The 25186-nt window shown below is 35.6% G+C and overlaps 1 protein-coding gene across 3 annotated transcripts in view; it reads left to right on the top strand.

The window, feature by feature from the left end:
* Positions 1 to 25186, top strand: part of LOC128242255 (uncharacterized) — a 131190-nt gene that overhangs the window by 97460 nt on the left and 8544 nt on the right. For all 3 annotated transcript variants that reach the window (XM_052959345.1, XM_052959346.1, XM_052959347.1), the window contains one exon: positions 9317 to 9504. In XM_052959345.1, coding sequence (XP_052815305.1) covers positions 9317 to 9504 — 188 coding nt within the window. The remainder of the gene's footprint in view (positions 1 to 9316; positions 9505 to 25186) is intronic.

The following is a 25186-nucleotide window of genomic DNA, read 5'->3' as shown; positions in this document are numbered from 1 at the left end:
ATATTGAGTTATCCCCCCTTTTCGACTTGGAATTTCATCAGACGAGCGTTGGCACCCACTCCGCGGTGCTCTTGTTTACTTTTTCTTGTCCGGAGCATAACTTGAAAACTATTGGGTGGAATTTAATAAAACTTCATACATTGATAGATCATAATGAGAGAAAGTGCAGTGTACAGGAACCGCAATTTTATTTCAGCCAATTACAGAGTTATTGCCCTTTGTTATTCTGTGCTTTAGAACATCAAATATATCAGTATTAACATCTCAGTATTAGCATCACTGATATTGTTTAAAGCCTTTGTTCTACTTTTTTAAAACATAATCAAAAAATGAATAACAGACGATAGTCCATAAAATAAAGTTGTCATTTATAGGTTGGCTTTCCAAATAGTTGACTGCAATTTCATATCAGGGCGGCGTTCGGGGGTATTAATCACCTTCAGTGATAGCTCTAGTTTTCTTTTTATTAAACTCCAGGGTATGTACATCCTCTGAGGAGGAATTTGGAGATGGATTGAAATTTGGAGGATATGCCATGTATGAGAAATCTGGAAGAAAACCCATGGGCCCAATTTTCGGCCATATTTATGTGAAAATGTTTAGTCATAATACAAGTTTTGTATGCAATATTGAAAATAATTGTTTAGCAAGAGTTTTTCTGTGCTTTAAGTTTTTATTCCATGTCATAAATTCAATAGTTCTTATCCAAGTGTTATGAAATTGGTCAGAATTCTTGTCTGTATGTTGTCTTAAACAATTATGAAAAACTAGGTCACAAAGTCAAATATCTGCAGAAGAAGAAAAAACATCATGAATGCAATAGTTTTTATCAAAATGTAATAAAACTTTGTAAGAATAGTTGTCTGCATGTTGTCTTGAACAATTATGGGTCACCTGGGGTAAAAAAAGTAGGTCAAAAGGTCAAATCTTAGAAAAAGAAATAAATTTTGTTTAGTTTTATGCAATTGTTATGAAACTTGGTCAGAATACTTGTTAAAAACATACCACACTGGAATTGGTTTAATTCTCTTCTATAACTTATAAAAACGGTCTATAAATACAGTTTTCACTGTAAATTGCACAAGTTCCATGCTATCATTACTGCGGCACACTTCGCGAGGACCTGATGGAATTTCTATGTTTATAAACCTATTTAAAAATCAAACGATTGATTACATTTATCCTTGACAAGTAAAAGACATAGCACCTGCGATGGCCTCAAATTTGAGAAACTAAATGAATGGAAAAATGCAGTATTCTTAAGTCTTATAACAATACATTATTTATCTTTAAGATACCAACAATATTTTCACCGAATTTTCACTGGACCTAATGAATGTACATAAAAAATCAAACTCCAGGAATGCAATTTCTGAACATAAATTCCACAGTCTCTCAGTGTTAAGTGGCAATACAGAGAATGTGTTCATTTATCATACAGTAGATGTGTTGACAGGTAGACACTAGTTTTCATTTATGCGTGCAATATGGAAATAACAAGTTAAACACATAAAGAATGCAGGGAGACGTTACCAAAATGTAGTGGTGCGCATCATAAGAAGCAGATAGCTGGCTGATAAAGAATTGACAGGCATAATTAGTTGAGAAATGAAAATTCAGTGTGTGCTTTGGCTAAGATGTAGGCATGAATTATAATTCATGCTTCTGTCTGGCTTGGTGAATTCTTTGCAATATCATAGTTAGAGCTACAGATAACGTTATACTTAAAGTGTATTGTAACCTTCCCATATGTAATTTTGTAAAGTGTAATGTACACTTAGGTTTCATTGAATGAATCGTAAGGGTGATTGTTAAAGTCTACTGGCACATTGAAGTGCAATTTTAAACATGCATGTATTTTACATACACGATAAGCTTGGTTAAATACACAGGACATCGCGTCCTCCCCTTTGTATTATAAAACAAAATGCACGTCAAGGGGAATAACTGTAGGAGTTGAAATGATTCTGCGCTGGTTTATCGGTATCTTCGATTTTGTCAGAATGGTTGTTCTTGAAAGGGTGGTAAGTTGATGGTACACCCTTAAATTTGTTCCGCTATGAACAGATGTTTAATTTGAAATTTTAATTGGCGCATTTCATAGCGTATAAACACCAAATACTAGTACCCATATCTATTGCTCTGCACAGCGCATGCTTGTGTCACTTTTTGCCTTTTTTGCACCCATATGATGAGTGTTTCTTATTTCTGTATGATAAATTAAGTGAACTTAATTCATTTATAGTTAACAAAAAGTAATATAGGGGTAGTTTGAAACCAATGGGTTTTGGTTCTTGATGTGCACAGCGCATGCTTGTGTCATTCTTTGCCTTTTTTGCACCCACATGAAAAGTGTTTCTTATTTCTGTATAATATATTTTAAGTGAGCATAATTCATTTATAGTAAACAAAAAAGTAATATAGGTTCAGTTTAAAATCAATGGGTTTTCGGTTCTTGATTTGCTTAATATAATTATACCTCCCTTTCAACAAAGGGAGGTATTGTGGGGAGTTTTTGTAATTATTCTTATTATTTTCGCTTCTTCAACCAAATTGATCCGCAGTAAATCTGATGCTACTCACTGCCAGGAAACAAGTACTGAATGAAACATTGATAGATGGTTAAGCGAAGTTGTGTACCTTGCAAGAATGATAACTCTTGTGCACTTGATTGCAAATTAACTCCCTTTGTTAACTCATCTAGAGCAAACCATAACTTGGATACCATTTGAAGGAATGAATTGAAACTTGGAACATTCATAGAAGTCAGTGTGAAGGTCTGCACTACTTTTAGGATTACTTTTTTGTTTTCTCAGAAAGCAGGTTTCAGGTTTAAAGATGAATTTCAGAGATCAAATTCAGTCAGACAATGACTTTGTTGGCAGAAAAAAAACACAGACATAAAGTTAAATTCAAACTTGAATGCCATCAGTTAATCGGGCATTTCATTTTGTAATCAAGGAATAACTAATCAGCCCTTGTGGCTGCTCTGATGTCTTTGTTTCTGGCTTTGGAGAAACTGGAAACAAACTGAGCCTGTGATGGTTTATCTTTGGATTGCCCGGCTGGCAAACCATGCAGTCTGTAGATATCAAATGCATGCCCTCTTTCTTTCAACAAAGTGCACAAAAAGGCATCAAGAGTTAATTTACAAACTTTGGTTTCCAAACTAGATGCCAACACAACAAAATATGCCATGAATCATCTGGATTGATTCAATTTCCCTGTCTGGGAGACTAAGGAAATCAATGAGGAGTGCATGTCTGTATGTCTGGGGCTTAGATGGTGGACATCAGGGAAATATTCTCCCCATTCAGAGCAATATTATGAGATGAACTCATAATGCATGTTAAATAGCAGTTTGACATGCACTTTTAGCCTAGAAAGCTGTTTGATGTTTGTACTCTATGGTTTATGTATGCTAATAATTGTTATTTGGAAATAACTGATTTTTGATGGATTGGGGGTTAATGTTCAATAAGTCTGGCTTTCACATGCAGGTTTGATAGTTTGTTTTTCTTCAGTGCATGTTTCCCCAGCCGAGACCAGGATTTCTACAAGTAGTGTTTGTCAAAACAATCCCTCAAGCAGTGTTGACCCAAACTAGGTTTCCATCATGAAGTGTTGACCCAAACTAGGTTTCCCTCAAGGAGTGTTGACCCAAACTAGGTTTCCCACAAGGAGTGTAGACCCAAACTAGGTTTCCCTCAAGGAGTGTTGACCCAAACTAGGTTTCCCACAAGGAGTGTAGACCCAAACTAGGTTTCCCTCAAGGAGTGTAGACCCAAACTAGGTTCTTACATTAGAAGTGTTAACCTAAACTAGGTTTATTCAATAAGGGTTGGCCTAAAGTTGGTTTCGCGGAAGAAATGTTGGCCCAATCTAGGTTTCCCACGAGGAGTGTTGGCCAAAGCTAGGTTTCTCACCAGGAGTGTCAGCCCAGGTGTGTAAGCTTGTTAATACTCGCACTCGGGCTTTGCCCATTTGGCAAGGGCTCCCGATAAATTTGTTAGTCATTTTAGATTTATGAGGATAGTGCGCAGACAGAATTTAACCCTGGTTAGAGCTACCCAGGTGCTTTTTTGTGCACCACTTATAGCACATTCACATGGGACCCCCATTTAATGTCCCTCCTGAAAGACAGTAATTTTTTTAGTGATGAAGCGGAGAATCGAATTTGCGACCCCTGGAATGACAGTTAAGTGTGTAACTGCTAAACCACGGATCAGCCAAACTCCGAACTAGATAATCCCTGTTAATTTAGGCAATGTTGACTATATTTGTAAGATGCCCTTTCTGTTCTCATCCATGCTACATTATGCATAGCTCGATCCACTTGCCCTATGAATTATGTGTCTGTGATCATTTGTCTCTAAAGGCAGTTCACACTCAGATATCTTACTCTTAGCTTGTTACAGACTTGTCCATGCTGCATAATTTAGCAATTATGAACATAAACAGGCAGGTTTGCAGGTTTTTGTGTCTACGTTCAGTGCAGTGTAAGCTATGTTTCCTGTCTACTGCCAGAAGTGTGTGCAGTGTAAAAGGAAGTTGGACTTATTTATTTTGTCAGAGGTTTTAAGGGTGCAACACTAATGGCACTTTTTTCTGTCTGGCTTGAGAATTATTGTTGGTGTAAAAATATGTTGTGGAGATAATTGCTCACCTTTTTGAACTGAAGTTATTTAAGTAAATTGTAATTTTGGACCCTGCACAGAATTTGTGGGCTGCCTTATAATCTGTGATTCTGCCTGTCTGTCCACATCTGTTTGCCTATGTGTCTGTATGTCCACATCTGTTGTTGTTTTTCTAAAATAACTTTGAAGCTATTGAAGATATATATAAAGTGTTCTGACAGTAACAAAACGCTCTTTTATGAACAGATATATAACTCAGATTTAATTTTATCAGATATACAGCCCTTTGTAAAAAAAAATCAAATTCAGCAAATCAATATACTTTTTATAAGAATTTAAAAAAAGCTGAAAAAGTGCTGAAAGTAATCATTATAATTTTGGTAATTTGAACTTGTGTGAAGTAGAAGAATCATAGCTCTGTGACAAGTTGAAACAAAATTGCTTCACTTTATTAGATGAAAAACAAAAAGTACAAAAGTGGTTCTGAAATTAATTGAATGAGTTGTGAATCATGAATATAATTATGGCAATGTTTACATACTTGTAGTTCAAGGAAAATGTATAGTGACATAACTGAAACAGACAGTGATGGGAACATGTACACAGATCAAGAAATTTATTTCTCCAACCCAAGATAAGTAGCTCCAAATATTTGACTATTTTGGAAATCCTTTTCTTGCCAACAGGCAAAGATAAAAAAGAACTTGTATGGAACTCTTTTTTTTCAATTTGCACAAAAAGGTTAAATAAGCTAAATAGCCAAATAAATACATTTTAACTTTGTTTAAATGAGGTGGAAGAAAATACATTTACTATGGCTGCTCGTGTAAGATGGGTTCATTGAAACCGTCCCATAGGGTGGATGAAATGAACATGTCTTTCACTGTTGGTTGTGTAAGATACTCATATTCTTTGAATGATACCTATGGTTAGGTTATTGTATATTATAACTTCTTTGTATGAATAAAATAAACCATACAAACACTTAAAGTTTATTATTTTAAACGTTTCGGCGTAACGCCTTCATCAGTAGATATAAACAAACTTCTTTGTATCACATTTAATACAGATATAATTACTCAGAGAAAGTGCTTATGATCCAAGAGCAAGATTTTTACTGAATGGCCACATTTTGGAGCTGTTACCCCAATGTACTAATTTATTATGCCTTCAAATAACTCCATTATTCAAATATGCTATCATGTGGGGGCCTTAATCACATTCTGTGATAGCTGTACCTTTTTCTGCACTTGATGAATTATTAGTAATGTTACACTGATGTCCTTTTTTGCTCCAATGTTCTTTTATCATGTCTTTGAATAAATCCCTTGCTCAAATATGCTATCATGCGGGGCCTTAATTAAATTCTGTGATAGCTGTAGCTATTTCTGCACTATATGAATTATTAGTAATGTTAAACTGATGTCATTTTGCGCCAATGTGCTTTGATCATGCCTTCAAATAACTCCATTATTCAAATATGCTATCATGTGGGGGCCTTAATCACATTCTGTGATAGCTGTAGCTATTTCTGCACTTGATGAATTATTAGTAATGTTACACTGATGTCTTTTTTGCTCCAATGTTCTTTTATCATGTCTTTGAATAAATCCCTTGCTCAAATATGCTATCATGCGGGGCCTTAATCAAATTCTGTGATAGCTGTAGCTATTTCTGCACTTTATGAATTATTAGTAATGTTATACTGATGTCATTTTGCACCAATGTACTTTTATCATGCCTTCAAATGACTCCCTTGTTCAAATATGCTATCATGTGCGGGCCTTAATCACATTGTGTGATAACTTAAGCTATTTCTGCACTTTATGAATTATTAGTCATGTTATACTGATGTCATTTTGCGGCAATGTGCTTTGATCATGCCTTCAAATAAATCCCTTGTTCAAATATGCTATCATGTGAGGGCCTTCATCAAATTCTGTGATAGCTGTAGTTATTTCTTCAATTTATTAATTATGAATTATGTTTTGATGATGTCATTATACCCTATATTGTTTATCTAAATGAGGAGAATAAATCCTGTGTCTCTTGTTCAGCTTGCACATGGTGAAACATGGGTTTAATTGTTGTTATGGGATCCTTTCATCTAAATATACAGATTTCAGTACTGATTTCTGAACAATTTGTGCCGATTTGTCTACAATGTTGTAAACAACAGCTGTACAATTGCGTTTGACAACTTCTGTGTCTAAGCATGCATGTTGCCGCTATTGTGTATTATAGTGTTCCGCATGCTTTCAGTTGCACTAAATGTGAGCATATTTTTAATTGGCCATGTGCCATATTTATTGTATAATTAGCAACAAATTCAGAGTTTTTTGCCTGTCTGGTCTCTGGTTTGTAGTAATGTGGACAAGATAGCATATGAAGATATATCGCCTGCCAGAAAGCAGTATGCATGTGCCAAACTCGCGTTCCCGGTGCATATGTATTATCTATGTACACGCACACGTAAACGTGGGTTAATTAAGAGTTTATGTGTGTGTTATATTATATAGTCAAGTGTAGTTGTATATTATACACTTAAAGCTGCACTCTCACTGATTGACTGTTTTGACTGGTTATTTTAATTTTTGTCTCAGAATCAGCTAATTTCGGTAGCAATAATTTCAAATCAGTCATATAAGATGACTCAAAATAGAACAGATCTCAATTGTTTAGGAAACTGCCGAAAATTTCATTTTTCTTAAAGCATTTAGCAATAAAACATATTTCGAACATAAATAGGAAAAACTGCGCTCTGATCTTTGGTCAACAGTCTTGTATCACTGGTTTACAGACATTTATGCAAAAATTGGCTCATTTCAAGACAATCAATCAAAAAAGTTGACAAAATGGTCAATCTGTCAGAGTACAGCTTTTAAGGGACTCAGTCACATTTTATAGGGTTCGAATTCCATTTTTTATTTTGTATGAAATGTAAACAAAATGCTTGTGGCAATGATTAAATATCTACATAAGTTTGTGTTAGCTCTAATTATTAAAAAATGTGACAAAAGATGCTCTATTTTGCCAAAAGCTTTAATATCACTATTGAAAATTGAATCATTTTTGTCTTTGATTTACTAAAAATGTTCAAATAAGGATCTGGCAGTTGCTGTTTGGTCTTTGTTCATGAAAGTAAGTAAAAGAACCCAATTTCAACAATAAAAAAATGGCCAACATTAAATCAACAAGTCCCTAGATCAGTAATGTACAATTTCCAGACATGAATTCATCCATGGGTGGGGGTTGGGGGTTTGCTCAACTGTGCAGGCCAGTCTAACTACGTTTTCGTGGTTGCATGCTGCACCCGTCTCCCACCCCCTACCTCCGCAAACTTCCTCAACTCTTCCCACCCCACCACTCCCAAAGTTTTATTACATCATTACATCAAAAGTAAATAGAAGCATTTTCAGAAAGTGTTACAAGACTAAAGAATTTCTGTAAATAATGGATATAAAGTTCTCGTGGAGCTACGTCAAGTGTTAATAGAACTGATGAGTGTGTTATTTACAAGGCCATCCGGTGTTGACTTTCACCGTCTAGCCATGGGACTATTATTCGCAATATTTTGTTTACAATAGTTATGCATTCATAATTGACAACATTTAACGATTCACCTAATGTTTGTTTTTTTGCAACATCAATCCCTTTGTGTTCATTCAGGAATTGTGTCCTCCTTTTAAGACAAATTGCGATGATGTAGCAAGAAAGAGGACATCCTCACAGCTTAGCTACAGCTATTTTCCTTTCACTGACTGTTATTTGAGGCCCTAGTAGTTGTTTTGTTCAGATATCTTTTATTTTTCAATAGATAAAAGTTATGGATCTAGTATGATTTAAAAAAAAAAAGAGTTTATCAATAAAGAAATACCATTGGTGCCACACGAAGTATTCCTCAATTATGATCGTGGACATTGAAATATATCTATGCACTGTTTTCATAAGAATTTTTGTTTGCATTTTTCTTTGGGCCAATGGTTGTCTTGTTAGAACATTGGTTAGCGCGCTCATTTCTCACCAAGGCAACCCAGGTTTGATTCCCAGCCTTGGCCCATGTGAGTTTGGTTTGTGGTCACCAAGTCAGACAAGTGGATTTTCTCCGGGTACTCCCCCACAACAAAACACCACACTCTCGCACAACATGGTGCCAACAAGATCGACTTAGGATAAGTTATCATAACTTTCTTCAAGGTCTATTTTTCCACCAAGGCTTACTTGTTAAACTAGTGTCAGTAGTAAAAGGTATAACTATAAACTGATTGGTTGGGCCTGAAATCGGCTACAATCGATTGTATTTGGTCATAATCGATCATTGATTCAACAGGCGAGTTGTTTTTTCTTCTCTTCTCCCGTTATTTGCGTTTAGTTAATTTGCACCAATTTTCTCCTTTTTTATCGTTAACAATAATATGGATGAACGCAACAACAACACTTGATAACATCAAACTTACACATAACATAAGCATTGTTAATGATTACGAGTTATTGTACAAAAATAAAACTACAATTAAGGTATTGTCTAATACCTATTGTACTATTGATAATCAGTTACTTGAGTGGAACAGATTATCGACAGTCAAACTAAAACCGATTCCCAACACTAGATATAATCAACAATGTATAGATTTATTATATTGCTGATATTTCAACTGTGTACATGTTTATCTTCGCAGCACCATCTGATGTTGAGTTGATCCAGGCCGTGGCCATCCTACTCAGCGTGGTTTTAATGCCCGGCCTTCTCCTCATCATTTGTGTGGTGAGCCCCTGCCCGCTGGCTTCTCGAATGTGGCCACGCCGCAGACGCAGCAGAGACAGATTAGAAAATAGTCAGGGGCGGCCAGAGTCTTGCACCTCAGAGGTGAGAAATAAGCTAACTTTAGTAAATGCCCTTATACATTGACAGGGTTTCAAAATCAGCCATATTTTTTCATCCGATTCAAAGGGAGACAATTTGTTTTCATGCTTTGGATGTGTTTTGTGGTTCTTATCGACTCAATTAAAGCCTGGGGTTTTTTTTAAGGAAAAATGAAGTTATTGTTCTAGTCTTAGTATTGTCACAATCATCAATAGAGTCTGCATTTAAGTGGCTGTTGGGAGTCTGCATTTAAGTGGCTGTTGGGAGTCTGCATTTAAGTGGCTGTTGGGAGTCTGCATTTAAGTGGCTGTTGGGAGTCTGCATTTAAGTGGCTGTTGGGAGTCTGCATTTAAGTGGCTGTTGGGAGTCTGCATTTAAGTGGCTGTCGGGAGTCTGCATTTAAGTGGCTGTTGGGAGTCTGCATTTAAGTGGCTGTTGGGAGTCTGCATTTTAGTGGCTGTTGGGAGTCTGCATTTTAGTGGCTGTCGGAGTCTGCATTTTAGGGGCTGTTGGAGGCTGTTAAATGGAGTCTTGCAAACATTTCAATGTTATCGAGAACTTAATAAGAAACTCAGATCAAATTTGATACATATTTGAACGATGACTTTGTGTAGCAAATTCGATACCATGACTCTCATTGGCTGAGAAAAGCAGAACAGATTCGTCAATAGTGTTTTGTATAGCCTTGCGATGCTCTATGCTTCGTACCAAGGATGGTCCAACTTTTGTGCACTTTCTACTTTTTTCTACTGAACTTAGCATTTCAAGTTAGCATTTCAGTTGTGATACATTGGATGATTGTGGCTTCTGTCTGCCCAAATCCAACAAGTGCATTACAAATCAAGTGCAACCTCTCTAGCCTCACCAGTCGATCGAGTCTCCCCACATCAAAGGGAGCCCGGACTGCAGTCATTAGCGATTTTGGCGTATTCTTGACTTATCACCAGGAACTAATTGATAAAGAGGCGGGCTCTTATCCTCCCATATTATCCAATGCTTGTTCATTTTATATTGGTTTTACATCGTTGACCAATCAAATTGCAGCTTTAAATTACGCATACGGGAACGGTACGGTTACAATCAAATCTCTTTGAAGTGCCAAAAACTTGCTGTTTAAAATCGCTTTGGGGGGAAGTATGTATTGACTGCCTCTTCGTTGCAAAATGACATAATAAGTGTGATTGTATTAATCAATTGACAAGCAAGCTTTGATCAGTTTATTTCTAAACAGTTATATTGAAATTTAAACAGTAGCTCTTGATCTCCTTAAAAAAAAAGTGTTTTTACTCGGTAATTAAGTTTCTTCAAATGCATAGTTATATTATTTAACTAATCAGAAACTCTATCTGTATATTGTATTTCAATGCTTGAGTCATCCTGCGATTTATGGAAAACAGTTTTTTCCCTGCACGATAGTTTGTCTGCTGATTTAGACATTAAGATGACTGGATATGATGGAAATTTTATTCAGTTAAGGGCTATAGTTATGTCTGAGTGTACGTTCGGGGATGGGTAGTAATAACGCTAATTCCATATCGCTCCCTGGCATCGTAGCAGCGTTGGCTGTCAACTGCATTATTATTCAGGGTGATTGTACCTGTCCGACCCTCGAGACATGTTCTAGAGCTCTAAGACAATCTCTTGGGCCATTTTTGGTTTGCTGGAATACTGATAACCGTTTAGTCGTTGGGTGGCGATTTCTGTACTTTAGAAATAAACATTTGGCTGGTATCAACATGTTATTGTTGGAAACCATGTAGATATCCTAGTTATCTACAGTATCGCAATCGAAAAAGAGACACAATGTATTATTGTTAATTATTCATTTGTCTTTAAAGATCAAAACAAAACAAAAACATATGATTTATGAAGAGATAAAAAAAATATTAGCTGTATTTAAGCGCTTTTTGATCTGGGAAATTTGTTGCCACGTAGATTTTAATTTAAAGAAAAATAATTATAAAGGCTAATGTTTTTATCGATACATAAAATCATTTGTGTTTTTTGGTTTTAATCATTAAATTAAGTTGAGCGTTAAAATGCATTTAAATAAAACAAAAAACATTGCATAAATTATCAATAGAGGAGATTTGTCCGCATAATTTTTTATGCTTTAATTGTTGGAGGCTGGGGGAAATTTGTCTGTCTACCCATAAATTTATGTTACAGATATTGTGTATCATGTTTTATTATAATTCAGTCATTTTATAGATATATAGATATTTACATTTCCATTTTGAGCACATTATTAAATGATTTATGGTCGATGTTTTTGCATGCTCGTGTACTTGGCCATTCATAAGTATGATGATAGATCATTGTTGTTTTTTTTAACTTTAAAGCTGCACTCTCACAGATATACCATTTTTACAACTTTTTTAATTTTTCTCGTGGAACGAGCCATTTTTGGCGAAAATCCTTGGAAACCAGTGATATAAGACTGCTGACAAAAAATAGAACAATATTTAAGTTAAAAAAATTATGTTTTATGCATTTTTCTTTAACCGCTAGTAACGGTTTAAGCCATAAAACATTAATTTTCTAATGGAAATATGCAAATCTGCGCTCAGATTTTTGTCAGCAATATTTTATCATTGGTTTGCAGATATTTACGCAAAAATTTGCTCTTTCCAAGACAAAAAGTAAAAAAAAGTTGTAAAAACGGTAAATTTGTGAGAGTGAAGCTTTAAGCAATTACTTTGATAACATCTATGGCATTGAGTTGATAAAATTCGATAATTAGGAAAATACCAGTTATATGACATAAATTATAACAATATTATGCGCAGGAATCGTAGTCCAAGGATATGGTTTTGCATTTCATGTTTTCATACAGCAAAACTGTGTGTTTGGTGAAGATTTTTTTATTATGATTAAGGAAGTTTTTGGAGTTTATATAATAACAACATATTAAATTTTTATCACCAGCGTATCAGCTATTTCAACTTTTAAGCCCACACACTCAATTTCATTCTTATGAAGTTTTAATAAAAAAAAGCTTTTAGAAAATTTACAAGAATCACTAAAGCTATGAATTGATTGTTCATTAAAGTAAAAGAGTAATTATTTACTTAATGTTGGCTTTGATGCCTTGATGCTAGCTAGGGTGTATGCACGAACCGCTATATAATCCAATTAATAAAACCAATTAATTAAATGATAAAATCAGAAAATGTCTGGCGATCCTGTGGACATGGGTGCAAACACTAGGCCTAGATATCTGGTGGGACCAAACATCATATGGTGTTGTAAAATTCAATAATCGTAACGATGATTATATTTAATACCAATAAACTTTGTCAACAGAGGCTTTCTACATTGATGTTGTTTATGTGAGCTAATCAAGTTCTGCCTGCACCCATTGGCTGCATTATGGCTTGACCCCCACTGTGACGCCATCACAACTTAAATTGTGTTAAAATGCCTTTAGTGACATGAGATAGAAGTGATAGCAATTGGCAGTCAATTTTAAGACATTGGAAGACTTGAAGAAACAGAGTGAGATACAAGAGATCTGGGTTCGATAACCTAGCATTAACATGATAAGTGTAAAGCACCAATACACGGGATACAACTTTCCTGGGTTGAACCAGTACTGAGTACACCGTTTTCCCAGAACTGACCTTTGAACGTCGAGCGTTAGGAACGGGAGCTACTGGTACCATATTTAAACGTCTTTGACACGGCCTGGGTTTGAACCCCACCCTTCTGTACCTGAAGCAAAGGCACAACCATTGAGCTATTGGGATGGTGGCTTTGTAGATGATAAAATGAGAATCTGTCTGATGTTCCCATTGATCAGAGGCTTAAGTGTAAACACTAAGTAAAAATATTAACACTAAGGTGAAAAACATAATTTCTAACCAAACACATTATGATTGTTGAATGCTTATGGTCATTCAATCTTTACTTTTCTCCTTTGACCGCAGGTATATGTCACCTGGTCATTGACCAAGCTTCTTTTCATGCCACAGAAACCATCTCTGTAAATGATTGCTTCATATTTCCGACCTTCTGATGACTGCAGGAACATGTCACTTGGTCACTTACCAAGCATCTTTTCTCAGCAAAAATGAAACCATTCCTTGTAAACGGTGATGATTGCTTTGTATATCTTGCTCTCCGTTAACCACAGGAAGATGTCACCTGGTCATTGAGGAAGCTTCTTTTCACGCCAAGGAAACCATTCCTTGTAAATGGTGATGATGGCTTCATATTTCCAGCCTTTTGATGACCACAGATCCATGTCACCTGGTCATTAACCAAGCTTTTTTTCTCACCAAGGTTACAATTCCTTGTAAATGGTGGTGATGGCTTCATATTTCGACCTCTCAGATGACCACAGATACATGTCACTTGGTCATTGACCAAGTTTTTATTCTCACCAAGGTTACAGTCCCTTGTAAATGATGGCATCATATATCTGGATAGACTTGATACCAATCTCCCATTACTTCACCAGTAATGTCATTGACCAGTCAGTCTATCAATGAGTGCATATGTACAGTTTTCTACAAATCAATGTACATGTATACCACTTCCACAGGCTCAGTGTAGGCTCTGGAGGTCGGGGCTTGTAAATCATTTTCAGAAAATGTGCATTTTTCCCCCTGAAAACTCTTCTACTGGCATTGAAGAATATAATATTCAGGAAATGGTTTCCCCTGGACATTGACAATCTAACAGGGCTGGGTGAGGCATCTAGCTCTGGCCTCTTTTATTACGACAGTGGAAAAAACACACCAGCACTGATAATGTCAGGCTTGGTCAACACCTTTGACCAAAATTAATCAAACACACACATACAGCACACACACCCACAACCCCACCCCTTCCTTAAGACTCCCTCGAAATCCCCACCACCACCCTACCCCTTCCTTAAGTCTGCCTCAAAATTTCTCCCAATCCCCCCCAAAACACCACCCCAACCCTTCCTTTAAACTCCCTCGAAATCCCCCCATCACCACCACCACCACCCCACCCTGTCTTAAGACTCCCTTGAAATTACCCATGGCACACACACACTACCACCACCACCTCACCCCTGCTGTAAGACTCTCTCAAAATTATATGTTACTCAAGAATTCCAGTATAAAATCAAGGGATATTTGGTACATTAGAGGGAGGTGGGTAACACCCTCATTTCCACGAATAAAGCCTGCATGTGTACTCCAGGTCTGATTCAGATAAATCCATTCCCTGCACTTTCTGAAATAATTAGAAATGTGACTTTTTGGTACTAAATTAAGGTGTCAAAAATGTGTAATTATGATTTATCTGATTACGTCATTCGATTTTTCAAAATTGAAGATAATTGTTCTGAATTTCAGCTACCAGACATCTTGATTTTCCACAAAATACAATGTTTCACTATTAGTTCTTTTATCTTTGCTTTCATCTAGCAGCAAATGGGAAGAAAGTACGGTGCTAATACAATATTTCACTCTTTCTATGTCGTGTTTTTGTCAGCAATAATTATTGATAGGTATCAGTTCTTGGAGAACAGCATGAAGCAGACATTTGATCGTTGAAATTAGGCAGATTTTTGTTGAAAATTTTGACAGGTTCTTTCTAGTGAGGTTAAGTGGCCTGGATTAAGTACTGTTGGTGGAGGGAGGGATGGGAGCCAGCAGTTCTTAGTCATTAAGATTTAGCACAATATGTTCAAACTGACCGAGGAACCTTACTATGACGTCATGTCTGTTAAGTTGTGATTCTGCAGTGCCATGATGATTTACAGCATAGAAAGTTGAGGCCAATAGGAAGTTCCATTTGCTGGAAATGTAGGTTATATAAACACATTATGTATTTAGAATACAACCTTCATTTTAAGCCAATGAAATTGCAGATAGGTAATCATTAAGTAGTAGATTTTATCATTAAGAATTTCAACTTTCACAGGTGTTGAAAGGTCCGTCTACTACCACTCATCTGATACACATCCCCTGTGTCAGATTTTGCTTGACAATGCATCACCCAATAATGTTGTATTCTAAGTCAGTTAGATGACCTGAAGCAATATCTTAATGATTAAGACAGACTGGTTTGCTATGCTTACCCTGCCCATTCTTAGTCATTATGAATTTACTTCATGTCTTCTAACTGTTACCTAGTGAAGTAGAAGATTTCTCTCACTTGAAAAGGACTTGAAATTAAGTTGATTTACTTACTTTCATAACAAAGACTAAATAGCAACTGCCAGATCCTCATTTGAACATTATTAGTAATTCCAAGCCAAAAAAGTTTCAATTTTCAACAGCGTTAGTAAAGCTTTTTGACAAATTGGAGCATCTTCTGTCGCATTTTCCAGTAATTATTAAAATTAGAGCCAATTTGAACTTTCATAAATGTTTCATTAATTAATGCTACCAGCATTTTGTTCACATTTCACGCAAAAAACAAACAAACCTGTTTGACCGCATTAAACAAGAACAAGTCCCTTTAACATTGAAACTATTTATTTACATTCAGAAGAAAATGTGTATGACCTTGAGAAAGATATCAGACCAATTCTGAAATATACCTGAATTCATGGATAGAAAGTGTACAGCCATATTCATGGGCAGAAAGTGTACACCTGTATTCATGGGCATAAAGTTAAAAAAACAATATTCATGGGCAGAAAGTCCAGACTGTATTCATGGGCAAAAAGTACAAACCTGTATTCATTGGCAGAAAGTCAATACAGAATATTTCTCAAGGTTCAATAACTCTTGTATTTCCTGTTTTCTTGTTCTATCTCTGCTTCGTAGAAAAGTTATGATTAATTGTCTGTCTGTGCTATGTTCCATGTGTTTCTTATATCGCTTTATTTGCCTTTTGACAATGATAAAGGCTGCAGACAGGGTCATTTTTCTCACTTAATTTAATATGATCCTTTAAAAAGTATCCTGTTTTGAACATGCAAGCTATATTACATAACTGGTGACTGATATTAATATATGATGGTTGTTTGTTTGCGTCTACCTTTGTCGCATTTGCATTTCCTGATCAATGATATTATTAGCGAGCCAGACGGTTTAATCATTTGAGGCAATGGATATTTTTTTTGTTTTCAGTAAAATTTATTGATAATAATTGTATTGTCAACAATTCCTTTAACAATGACAGAGCATCGCTTGATAGGGACTGAATATGTTCTTATGAGACAACTAGCAACTCGCTGTTTTTAGAATAGATACGTGCTTGATAAATGGACAAATGGGCCTTTGTGTCTATGTCGTCGGCACAAGAACTTTAACCTTCGGCCGTAGCTCAAAAACTGTTCAAAAGGTTGGAGTAGAACTGGTACACTTGTTTTCTGAGACACTAGGCACTAGGCACATGTATAGCAATTCCGATAACTCTTGCTTTTATTAATTGTCTGGGTAATGTGCCTCATTCGTCGACTGCTAGAATTATAACAATATCGACTGTTGGTCATGGCCAGAGTGCTGTTTGGCTGTCCTTATTAGTTATCTTAATTGATTAATTTGATTTTGAACACTATTGGATTGTAATAGTAATCGATTAATTTGATTTTGAACACTATTGGACTGTAATAGTAATCGATTAATTTGATTTTGAACACTATTGGATTGTAATAGTAATCGATTAATTTGATTTTGAACACTATTGGATTGTAATAGTAAACGATTAATTTGATTTTGAACACTATTGGATTGTAATAGTAATCGATTAATTTGATTTTGAAGACTATTGGACTGTAATAGTAATCGATTAATTTGATTCGATTAATTTGATTTTGAACACCTTTGGACTGGTCCTATTTGATACTGCTAGATAATAAATTTGAATTATCAGGATTTCCAATTCATGCATAGATGGCGGTGAAGTATCTGTTTTGTACCATGTTGTCAAGGACAACGCTCATTAACTAAAATGCAGTGTAAGTGAATAGTATTGTTATTTACCTGCACACGAGTTATTGAATGGTTAAGCTCTGCCTTCTTATGTTACTGTTCTGTTATGGAAGTTAATGTAAAGAGGAAAACATCCTTAACATTAAATGTTTATGTGTTGATGATGTACATAAATATTTTTCAGTTTCGCATAAATAAACTTTCCTTTGGCCTTAGTTTTATGATATGCACTTAAATGCATGGCAAGCCTAAATGCTCGTCTGACTTTAAATTTGCGGCTGGCTGATTTTATCAGATATATTTTTCAAATCCTTCCCAGCTCTTGATAACTAGATGACTAGTCATAAATTTTCACCGTTTTTTTTTCTTCATCAGAATGAATTATTTATAGTCTGCCTCATGCACCTACATTTTTGTGGATGTTTTACAATGATCTCTTTCAAAATTAATTCACCAGCATAAGGAACTTTTTGGGGATCATTTTTAAATTTAATTGAACTTTATTCGCCTGGATACTCCTATGCTGCGTTATTATTTTTAAAGTGATATCAGTGCTATTTAAATACTCAAGATTACAGTGACTGGATAAAAGTGAAAAACCTTAATCGGTAGACGTCTGGTATTGATGATGTTGACTTCATGCTATCACACGTCATGACAATAATGACTGACACTATTTTTAGCCCTTGAATTCCGCCATTGTGGAAATGTGAGATAATATGAATGATTAAGTTTGACACTTGAATGCATAATAGTGCACAAAGGGATTCTTACTTTTTAACAGGTTGGGCAACACTGTTGAAAGGCTGTGAAATCGTGAGCGCATACAGCGCACAAGGAACGGCTAAAGTGTAGACAAAATCAATGACAGATATTGCATTTTTACTGACTACTGATCTCTGATAAATACAGTTGTGTGTGATAATTAGATAGTATTGGGTGCTTTTCTGACTTTTTTGTCTGAGTGTATAGACGATTTGATCGTATAGAGATCTGATCTTGATAGAGAGATCTTAAAGGTACATGTCAATACATAGGTATGGCTAGCCAGCACGTCACGGATTTGCTAATTGAAGTCTAGCGGTCTTCACAGCTTGTATACAGTTCAGGGAATTTATCAGAAAATACCATGATAATTATGCTTGCAGTAATATTACGACTGGCGAGACAGAGGCAATGTAGACAGTAGTTGCTATATATGGAGAGGATGGATATGTTTACAGTGTAGGGTTGGATATTGTCTGGCATTTATACTCACATTGAACGACTTTCAGACATAACCCAAGCTTTACTTAATAGGGAAAGCTTTCATTTATTTTAACCATTTAGGATTACTAAGGGCAGAAAGCGACAGACAGTATAATGAGTAGATTGTAGTTATGTCTTGATATTAGATGACTAAACAGCAACTTCAATAACTACTCCTACGAATAACTTTCCTATTTTCATCAATATTTATCAGAGCTTGGCTCGTGAGTTAGGCTCGCTATACTGGACAGATTCATTCTGTTTCTGAATAGCATTACAACTTAACGTTGTTTTTGTTGTTGTTATTCTGTTTCACTGTGCCTTAAGAGTTTGGAACAGCGTTGACATGGATTAAGTTTTCTGTGTGTGAAAAGTGTTCTTTTGGAATTTATCATGGGGATTTTGTGGCAGTCAAAGGTAATAGTATTTTATATATTTATTGAGTTGTGTTGTTGTATTGTTGATTTTCATATAAAAAGTATAATCGACACAAGTCTGTCTCTGGCTGGTTATTTGTTAGAAGTTGTTGGTCAGAGGTGACAAAGTTATCCATTAGATAATACAAACATTTTTTACTATTTATTGACAAAATATAATCCATTTATTGGTCACTTGAATGTTACATGAAATTGACAACCAGCATCCAAAATTGTTCATTCATCATTTTACCAATAACATTGGACTATTTTTAGATACTTTTCCTGTATGTATTAAGTACTTTTGTGATTAATGTGGGGGAAATTAGTGAAGATACATCCATATTTGAGTATTCCAGTGGTTATAATAGCCGTCTGCTTCTCAAAAACGTCTGGACAAAGGTTTGAGCCTGGTAAATAGGGGCATGTTATGTTATCTTTTACTCTCGAAAAAGGACAACAGAATGTTTTTTTGAATGTCTTTGAGTGTTTGTACATATCAAAGGGTGAAAGCGTACATTTATCAAGGATGATCGCGTACACATTGAGGGTGAAAGCGTACATTTATCAAGGATGATCGCGTACACATTGAGGGTGAAAGCGTGCATTTATCAAGGATGATCGTGTACACATCGAGGGTGAAAGCGTATATTTATCAAGGATGATTGCGTACATATCGAGGTGAAAGCGTATATATATCGAGGGTGAAAGCGTATATTTAACAAGGATGAACGTGTACATACTGAGGATGATCATGTACATACTGAGGATGAGCGCATAAATACCGAGGGTGAAAGCGTACATTTGTGAAGAGTGATAGCAGAGAGGTGCTAAACTATTAAATTTAATCCCCTCCATAACCCAAACAGACCATTTCTGAGATTTCCTGCACTTTTCTCTCGCCACCAGAATACTGTAGGTTATTGCTTTATATGTTCTGCTGATGATGTTATGTCTGCAAGGCCATACATCCATAGAAGTTTTCAACTGTTTGTGGTTGGAAGATTTCTGTTAGAGCAATTATACCCGATTTGCCCTTAGCCACCATTATGGTTCAATAGTCAGCAATCCTGTCTGGCACACGACTTATGGCTATACCAGGGGAGTGTTGAGTGCTTCAGACGACAGTTGTTGAAAGCCTCCGGAAAGACAGAATATCAAGCACACGTAGGTAGCGAGCTATTTAGAAATGCTGACAAGTCCGTATGTTCGACCTTTTTTTACTCTGTCATGGCCCTTGATATAAATTGACGCTTTCGGGGGCTTGACATAATGATGGTGTTAGAGGCTCCACATATATTGACGATGTCAAGTTTTAACATTTGTCGATACTATCAGGGTCTTGACATATGCAGACGCTGTCTGCGGCTTGACATATGCATACGCTGTCAGGGGATTGACATATTGGCTTGACATGCAGACCTGTCATGATATTGGAAGCCCGAGCGCTTGATGTATTTCAGTCATTGAATGTAACAGTTAATATGAACTAGTCAATATTGTGAAAGGTTTGTCAGTAGCGTTGGCTATTTAAGGTTTGATCCCTGTTAGTAGTTAAAGATGGTCAATGGCTAGTACTGGTTATTAAGATCACCGAGGGAGGAGCCCACATTTTACGCAAGGTCCTGATATATCTTGGTAAAAAAATTAAATTATCTGATTGTCATATTTTCATTATTTTGCTTCATGTTTTTGTAATTTGAACTTTGCCAGATTTTAAAATAAAAGCAAAGATGAGGAAATTATTAAATATCAACTTGTTGCAATTTGTGACATTTATAAAGATTTGATAAGAACCTTTAATAAAATGGCCCCCACAAATTTTATATGGTTCTTAATCACTTGTTTCTCAAAACTGACTGAAAAACATTTCTAGTTGAATGTTCATTTGTATATGTTTGTCGCTATAAAAAGCTTTGAATAAAAAGCTCCTCAGAGCTGAGGTTATTTGGTCACGAACTTCATTGAGGCTATTCATAGGGTCTCACTTTCAAAGGAATATTCTAAGTACAGGGGAGGGCTAAATAAGATCAAAGAAATCATTATAGATGGGGCGGGGTCCCGAACATTTTCTATTTGTATATTCTCATAGTTGTCGCGCGAGCAGAAGTCTGATTAAAAAAATCATTATTATAGAATAGATGGGGTCCCTTATATTTTCTGTTTGTATTTCCATTTCTGCTCATAGTTGTCAGAAGTCTGAAAAATTATTGATTGCTGGATTTCTTTAAGGTGCTGTTTGTACAGTGTAGTGGTTTGAGGTTGTCTGGTGGTTGATGGAGTTATTTCGCTTGATGTCTGTTTCTGATAGAGATGTTTATTCATGTGATGAATGAACAGGCTGTTCCTGATATAAAAAGAAGCTTGTCAGAATCGGAAACCTTGAAGTTTTTTGTGGTCAATGAGTGCAGCAGACATCCACAATCAAGCAGGCTGGTTAGGTGGGCGGATGTTCTGAAGGCTACAGACAACTGATTGTTAAACCGAGTGCATTGCCTCTAATGTTTGTTTTTTCAGTCAGTGTAATTAATTAACAGGCGATTGACTCAGATTCATTCCTCAATGGAATCATTTATAGAATTTCTTTCATACACTGCGATTTATTAAAGGCAAGCTTAAATTAGTACAAGTTATTAGGTATATAAATACACATGAAAACGGATGTAAAGTAACGAGCATAAGGTGCAAATGACTGATGATTGAAATACTTATTCACCTAAATGAAGCATTAGTTTTGTAAATGTCCTTTGTAAACAAGATATTGAACATACCATATTTATCCTAATAGATGCCCCTTTCACATGTATTTTGACAGAATCTCTAGCATTAAGAAGGACAATATATGTATTGTATAATGCATTATTATGTTTAACTCTTTTGGCTTTAGTCGTCAAAACAAACACAAAAGTATATAATTTGAATACAGTCAAAAAAAGTTAAGCATTTTTTTTAATTGAGGAATTTTGTGGCCACATTACTGTGATTTTGAAATAACAACAACAAAAAAACGACATTTATTAGGCTAACTTTTTTTATGTGTACACAAATCATGTTTTTGTTTTGTTCTGTTATGATATCAAAACGTAACACATTCTATTAAAGGTTTGTCCTGAGATTCATTACAGAAAAAAACTTTTTTTGGTGCCAATCTGGTGAACAGTCCCTTTAATGGCATCAACAGGTGCTGTCAACAAAGTGGCTACAGATACATCATGTTAATTAAGGTTTGATCGATTATATTTACGTTTTAAATAATTATTCATCGCAATTGAAAATAAGTAATTTCTAAATTGTGCAGCTGCTTATTTATTGACATATGTTTGTATACAGTGATTTTTTTGGTGCAATTTACTGCCTTCTAAAGGCTGTTTCCCCTCGTGAAGAGTTGATATTCTCAAAAAGATCATAATATTTTCCCAATAAATAAAATACAGTTTTTTTTAAATGAATAAAAAGCAATGAATTTCTTAAAAAAATAACAAAATCTTGACTAGCTGATTAACAGCATAATGTATGCATAAAAAGTGAAAACATGATTTTATTTGCTATTTTAGCATGACTTTGTATTTTTCCCAAAGTCGAAAAAAAACATAAAAAATACCATTTCTTAAATGTAATGTTATCACAGAGAATATTGAAAAAAAAAGAAGAAATATTCTGACATCATAACCACTTGTACGTTATACAATATGTATGTCGAGTTTTGTCTATTTAAAAGACTAGAGAAATAAAGATATAGAAAAATAATCTCAATTTGTTACTGCTTTTATCAAAATAAGTATTGGTATGGTCCTATGTGAAGATGATCACGAAAAAGACCCTGTGTATGTCTCTAAAAGGGAATGGGCCTCTATAAGAACAGATACGGTATATGATCACGATTAGACTGTGCTCCCAAATTGTTGCTGAAATGCACTCAGCTTTGTAATTTCGATCAAAAACTATATGCAGTTCACCTTTCTTGTAATAACTGACGTAATATAATTTTTGTTTAAGCTTTGATTTGTGATGTAAGCGTAATTTACTGATAAAAAAACATTCAGAATGCTATGATAGAAGCGGTTTTAAGCTTTTATGTGTCTGGCATATTCTATTGAAGTTTCAATTAAGTGATGGGAGAGTGCACACAAGCGAATTATAATGTAACTTGCATCAGTATTGGGTAATTGCACTCTTGCATTTAACGCAATTATAACAACAATATCAGGAAATCTCTCTCAATTCTTCCGGTGCATTCAGATGTAAAATTACGGCAATAGAAAAGGTAATAAAGTACACCCAAAATAACGCGGTAATGGATTTACATTGCATGTTAATATTATTTTCATTTCGAAACAATCAGCTAGACATCATGCTTTCAGTTTATGTAAAAAATTGTTGTCTGACATGTGACGCTTGATTATTGAAAACATTATATAAAACCATATAATATTAACATACTTTATTATTCAATTTATGAACTTTCTTGCCAATCTTGGATCTAGGGGGAAAATTTAGCATAGATCAGAGCATAGATCATGAAGAGAAAAGCTCATCAGAGTGTAGTTCACCTTGAGAGAAGCTTATCAGAGCGTAGATCCTGTAGAAAAAGCTCATCAGAGCGTGGATCACCTAGAGAGAAGCTCATTAGAGCGTAGATCCTGTAGAAAAAGCTCATCAGAGCGTGGATCACCTAAAGAGTATAAGTATCTATCATGTGTTTCCGGTATGGATAGAAAAATCCAGCCCAAGGGCACATGCGTAAGCCGGTAACGAGGCTTGCCGAGTTACCGGTCACGCAGCGTGCCCGACGGTTGGATTTTTCTATCCGTACCGGTATTGGTATTTTTTCTTGCATACCCAAAATTATGAATTTGTGGAAAAATTGACGTAGAAAACGCACTTTTTTTACATTTCACCAAAAAGTGTGTGCGACGTTGTGTACTGATGTCATAAAGCGCAGTAATTTTAAATCACTATCGACGTCAAATAGTTCCTTGAAAAATCGCGCTTTTACAATTATTTATTTTCAATTTTAATTAAAAGTATTGTATATTGTTATTTTTTATTCCGCTTTAATGAAATTGCATAATATACTTTTCATAAACCATACAATTCAAGAAATAAGAAGTGGCGCGTTGTTGCGCTTGACTCATCTTACATTGGGGGTGTAAGATGAGTTTTTCCAGCACCGGTCACATGACCGGAAACACATGTCCGGTATGCAAGAAAAGCTCATCAGAGTGTAGATCCTGTAGAAAAAGCTCATCAGAGTGTAGATCCCCTTGAGAGAATATCATAAGAGGGTATATCATGTAGACTAAAGCATGTATGTTGAGGAGAGAGCACTTCAAGGTGTATGTTTAGTAGAGAGCTATTCAAAGTGTATGTTGAGTGGAGAGCTCTTCATAGTACATATTGAGGGGGGAGAGCTCTTCATAGTGTATGATGAGTGGCGAGCTCTTCATAGTGTATGTTGAGTGGAGAACTCTTCAAAGTACATGTTGAGTGGAGAGCTCTTCATAGTACATGTTGAGGGGAGAGCTCTTCATAGTACATGTTGAGCGGAGAGCTCTTCATAGTGTATGATGAGTGGGGAGCTCTTCATAGTGTATGTTGAGTGGGGAGCTCTTCATAGTACATGTTGAGTGGAGAGCTCTTCATAGTAGTATGTGCATCCGTGTGGTCGTGCGTCTGTAAACAATTGCTTGTGAACACGATACAGTCTTCAGTTTTGATTGTATCTCGATGAAACTTGTACAGTATCTAGATATCCATTAGAGCTTGGTTCCTTTCGAAAACCAGCAAGATCCGCCCATGAATGCCTAGATTATGGGCCATGAAAGTTTTAAAGAAATGCTTTCTTTTTTTAGCCAGGTCTGCATGAGCGAATTCTATTTTTAGCCAAGTTTACATGTACATGTAAATTCAAGTCTAGAGTTAAGGGAGACAATTTGCAAGTCTAGGATTTTGAGAGACAATTTGCTTTTTGCTTCTGCAGTTGATTTTGTGAATTACTCTGCCTATTTCTTGTTGAAAGCCCAAAGGCCATTTTTTAGCTTTAAGTTCTGTAGTTTGCGCATTCATCTTAACAAAATTGGTTGTGAATGTTTAAGTTATGCACCTGGTGTCATTACTGGCCACACCCAGGATTCACAGGTTTGGTAAACATAAATCTGG

Source organism: Mya arenaria, chromosome 8 (genome assembly GCF_026914265.1).
Source record: "Mya arenaria isolate MELC-2E11 chromosome 8, ASM2691426v1".
In the NCBI taxonomy this organism is placed as follows: domain Eukaryota; kingdom Metazoa; phylum Mollusca; class Bivalvia; order Myida; family Myidae; genus Mya; species Mya arenaria.
This window is presented reverse-complemented; position numbering and strand designations above follow the sequence as displayed.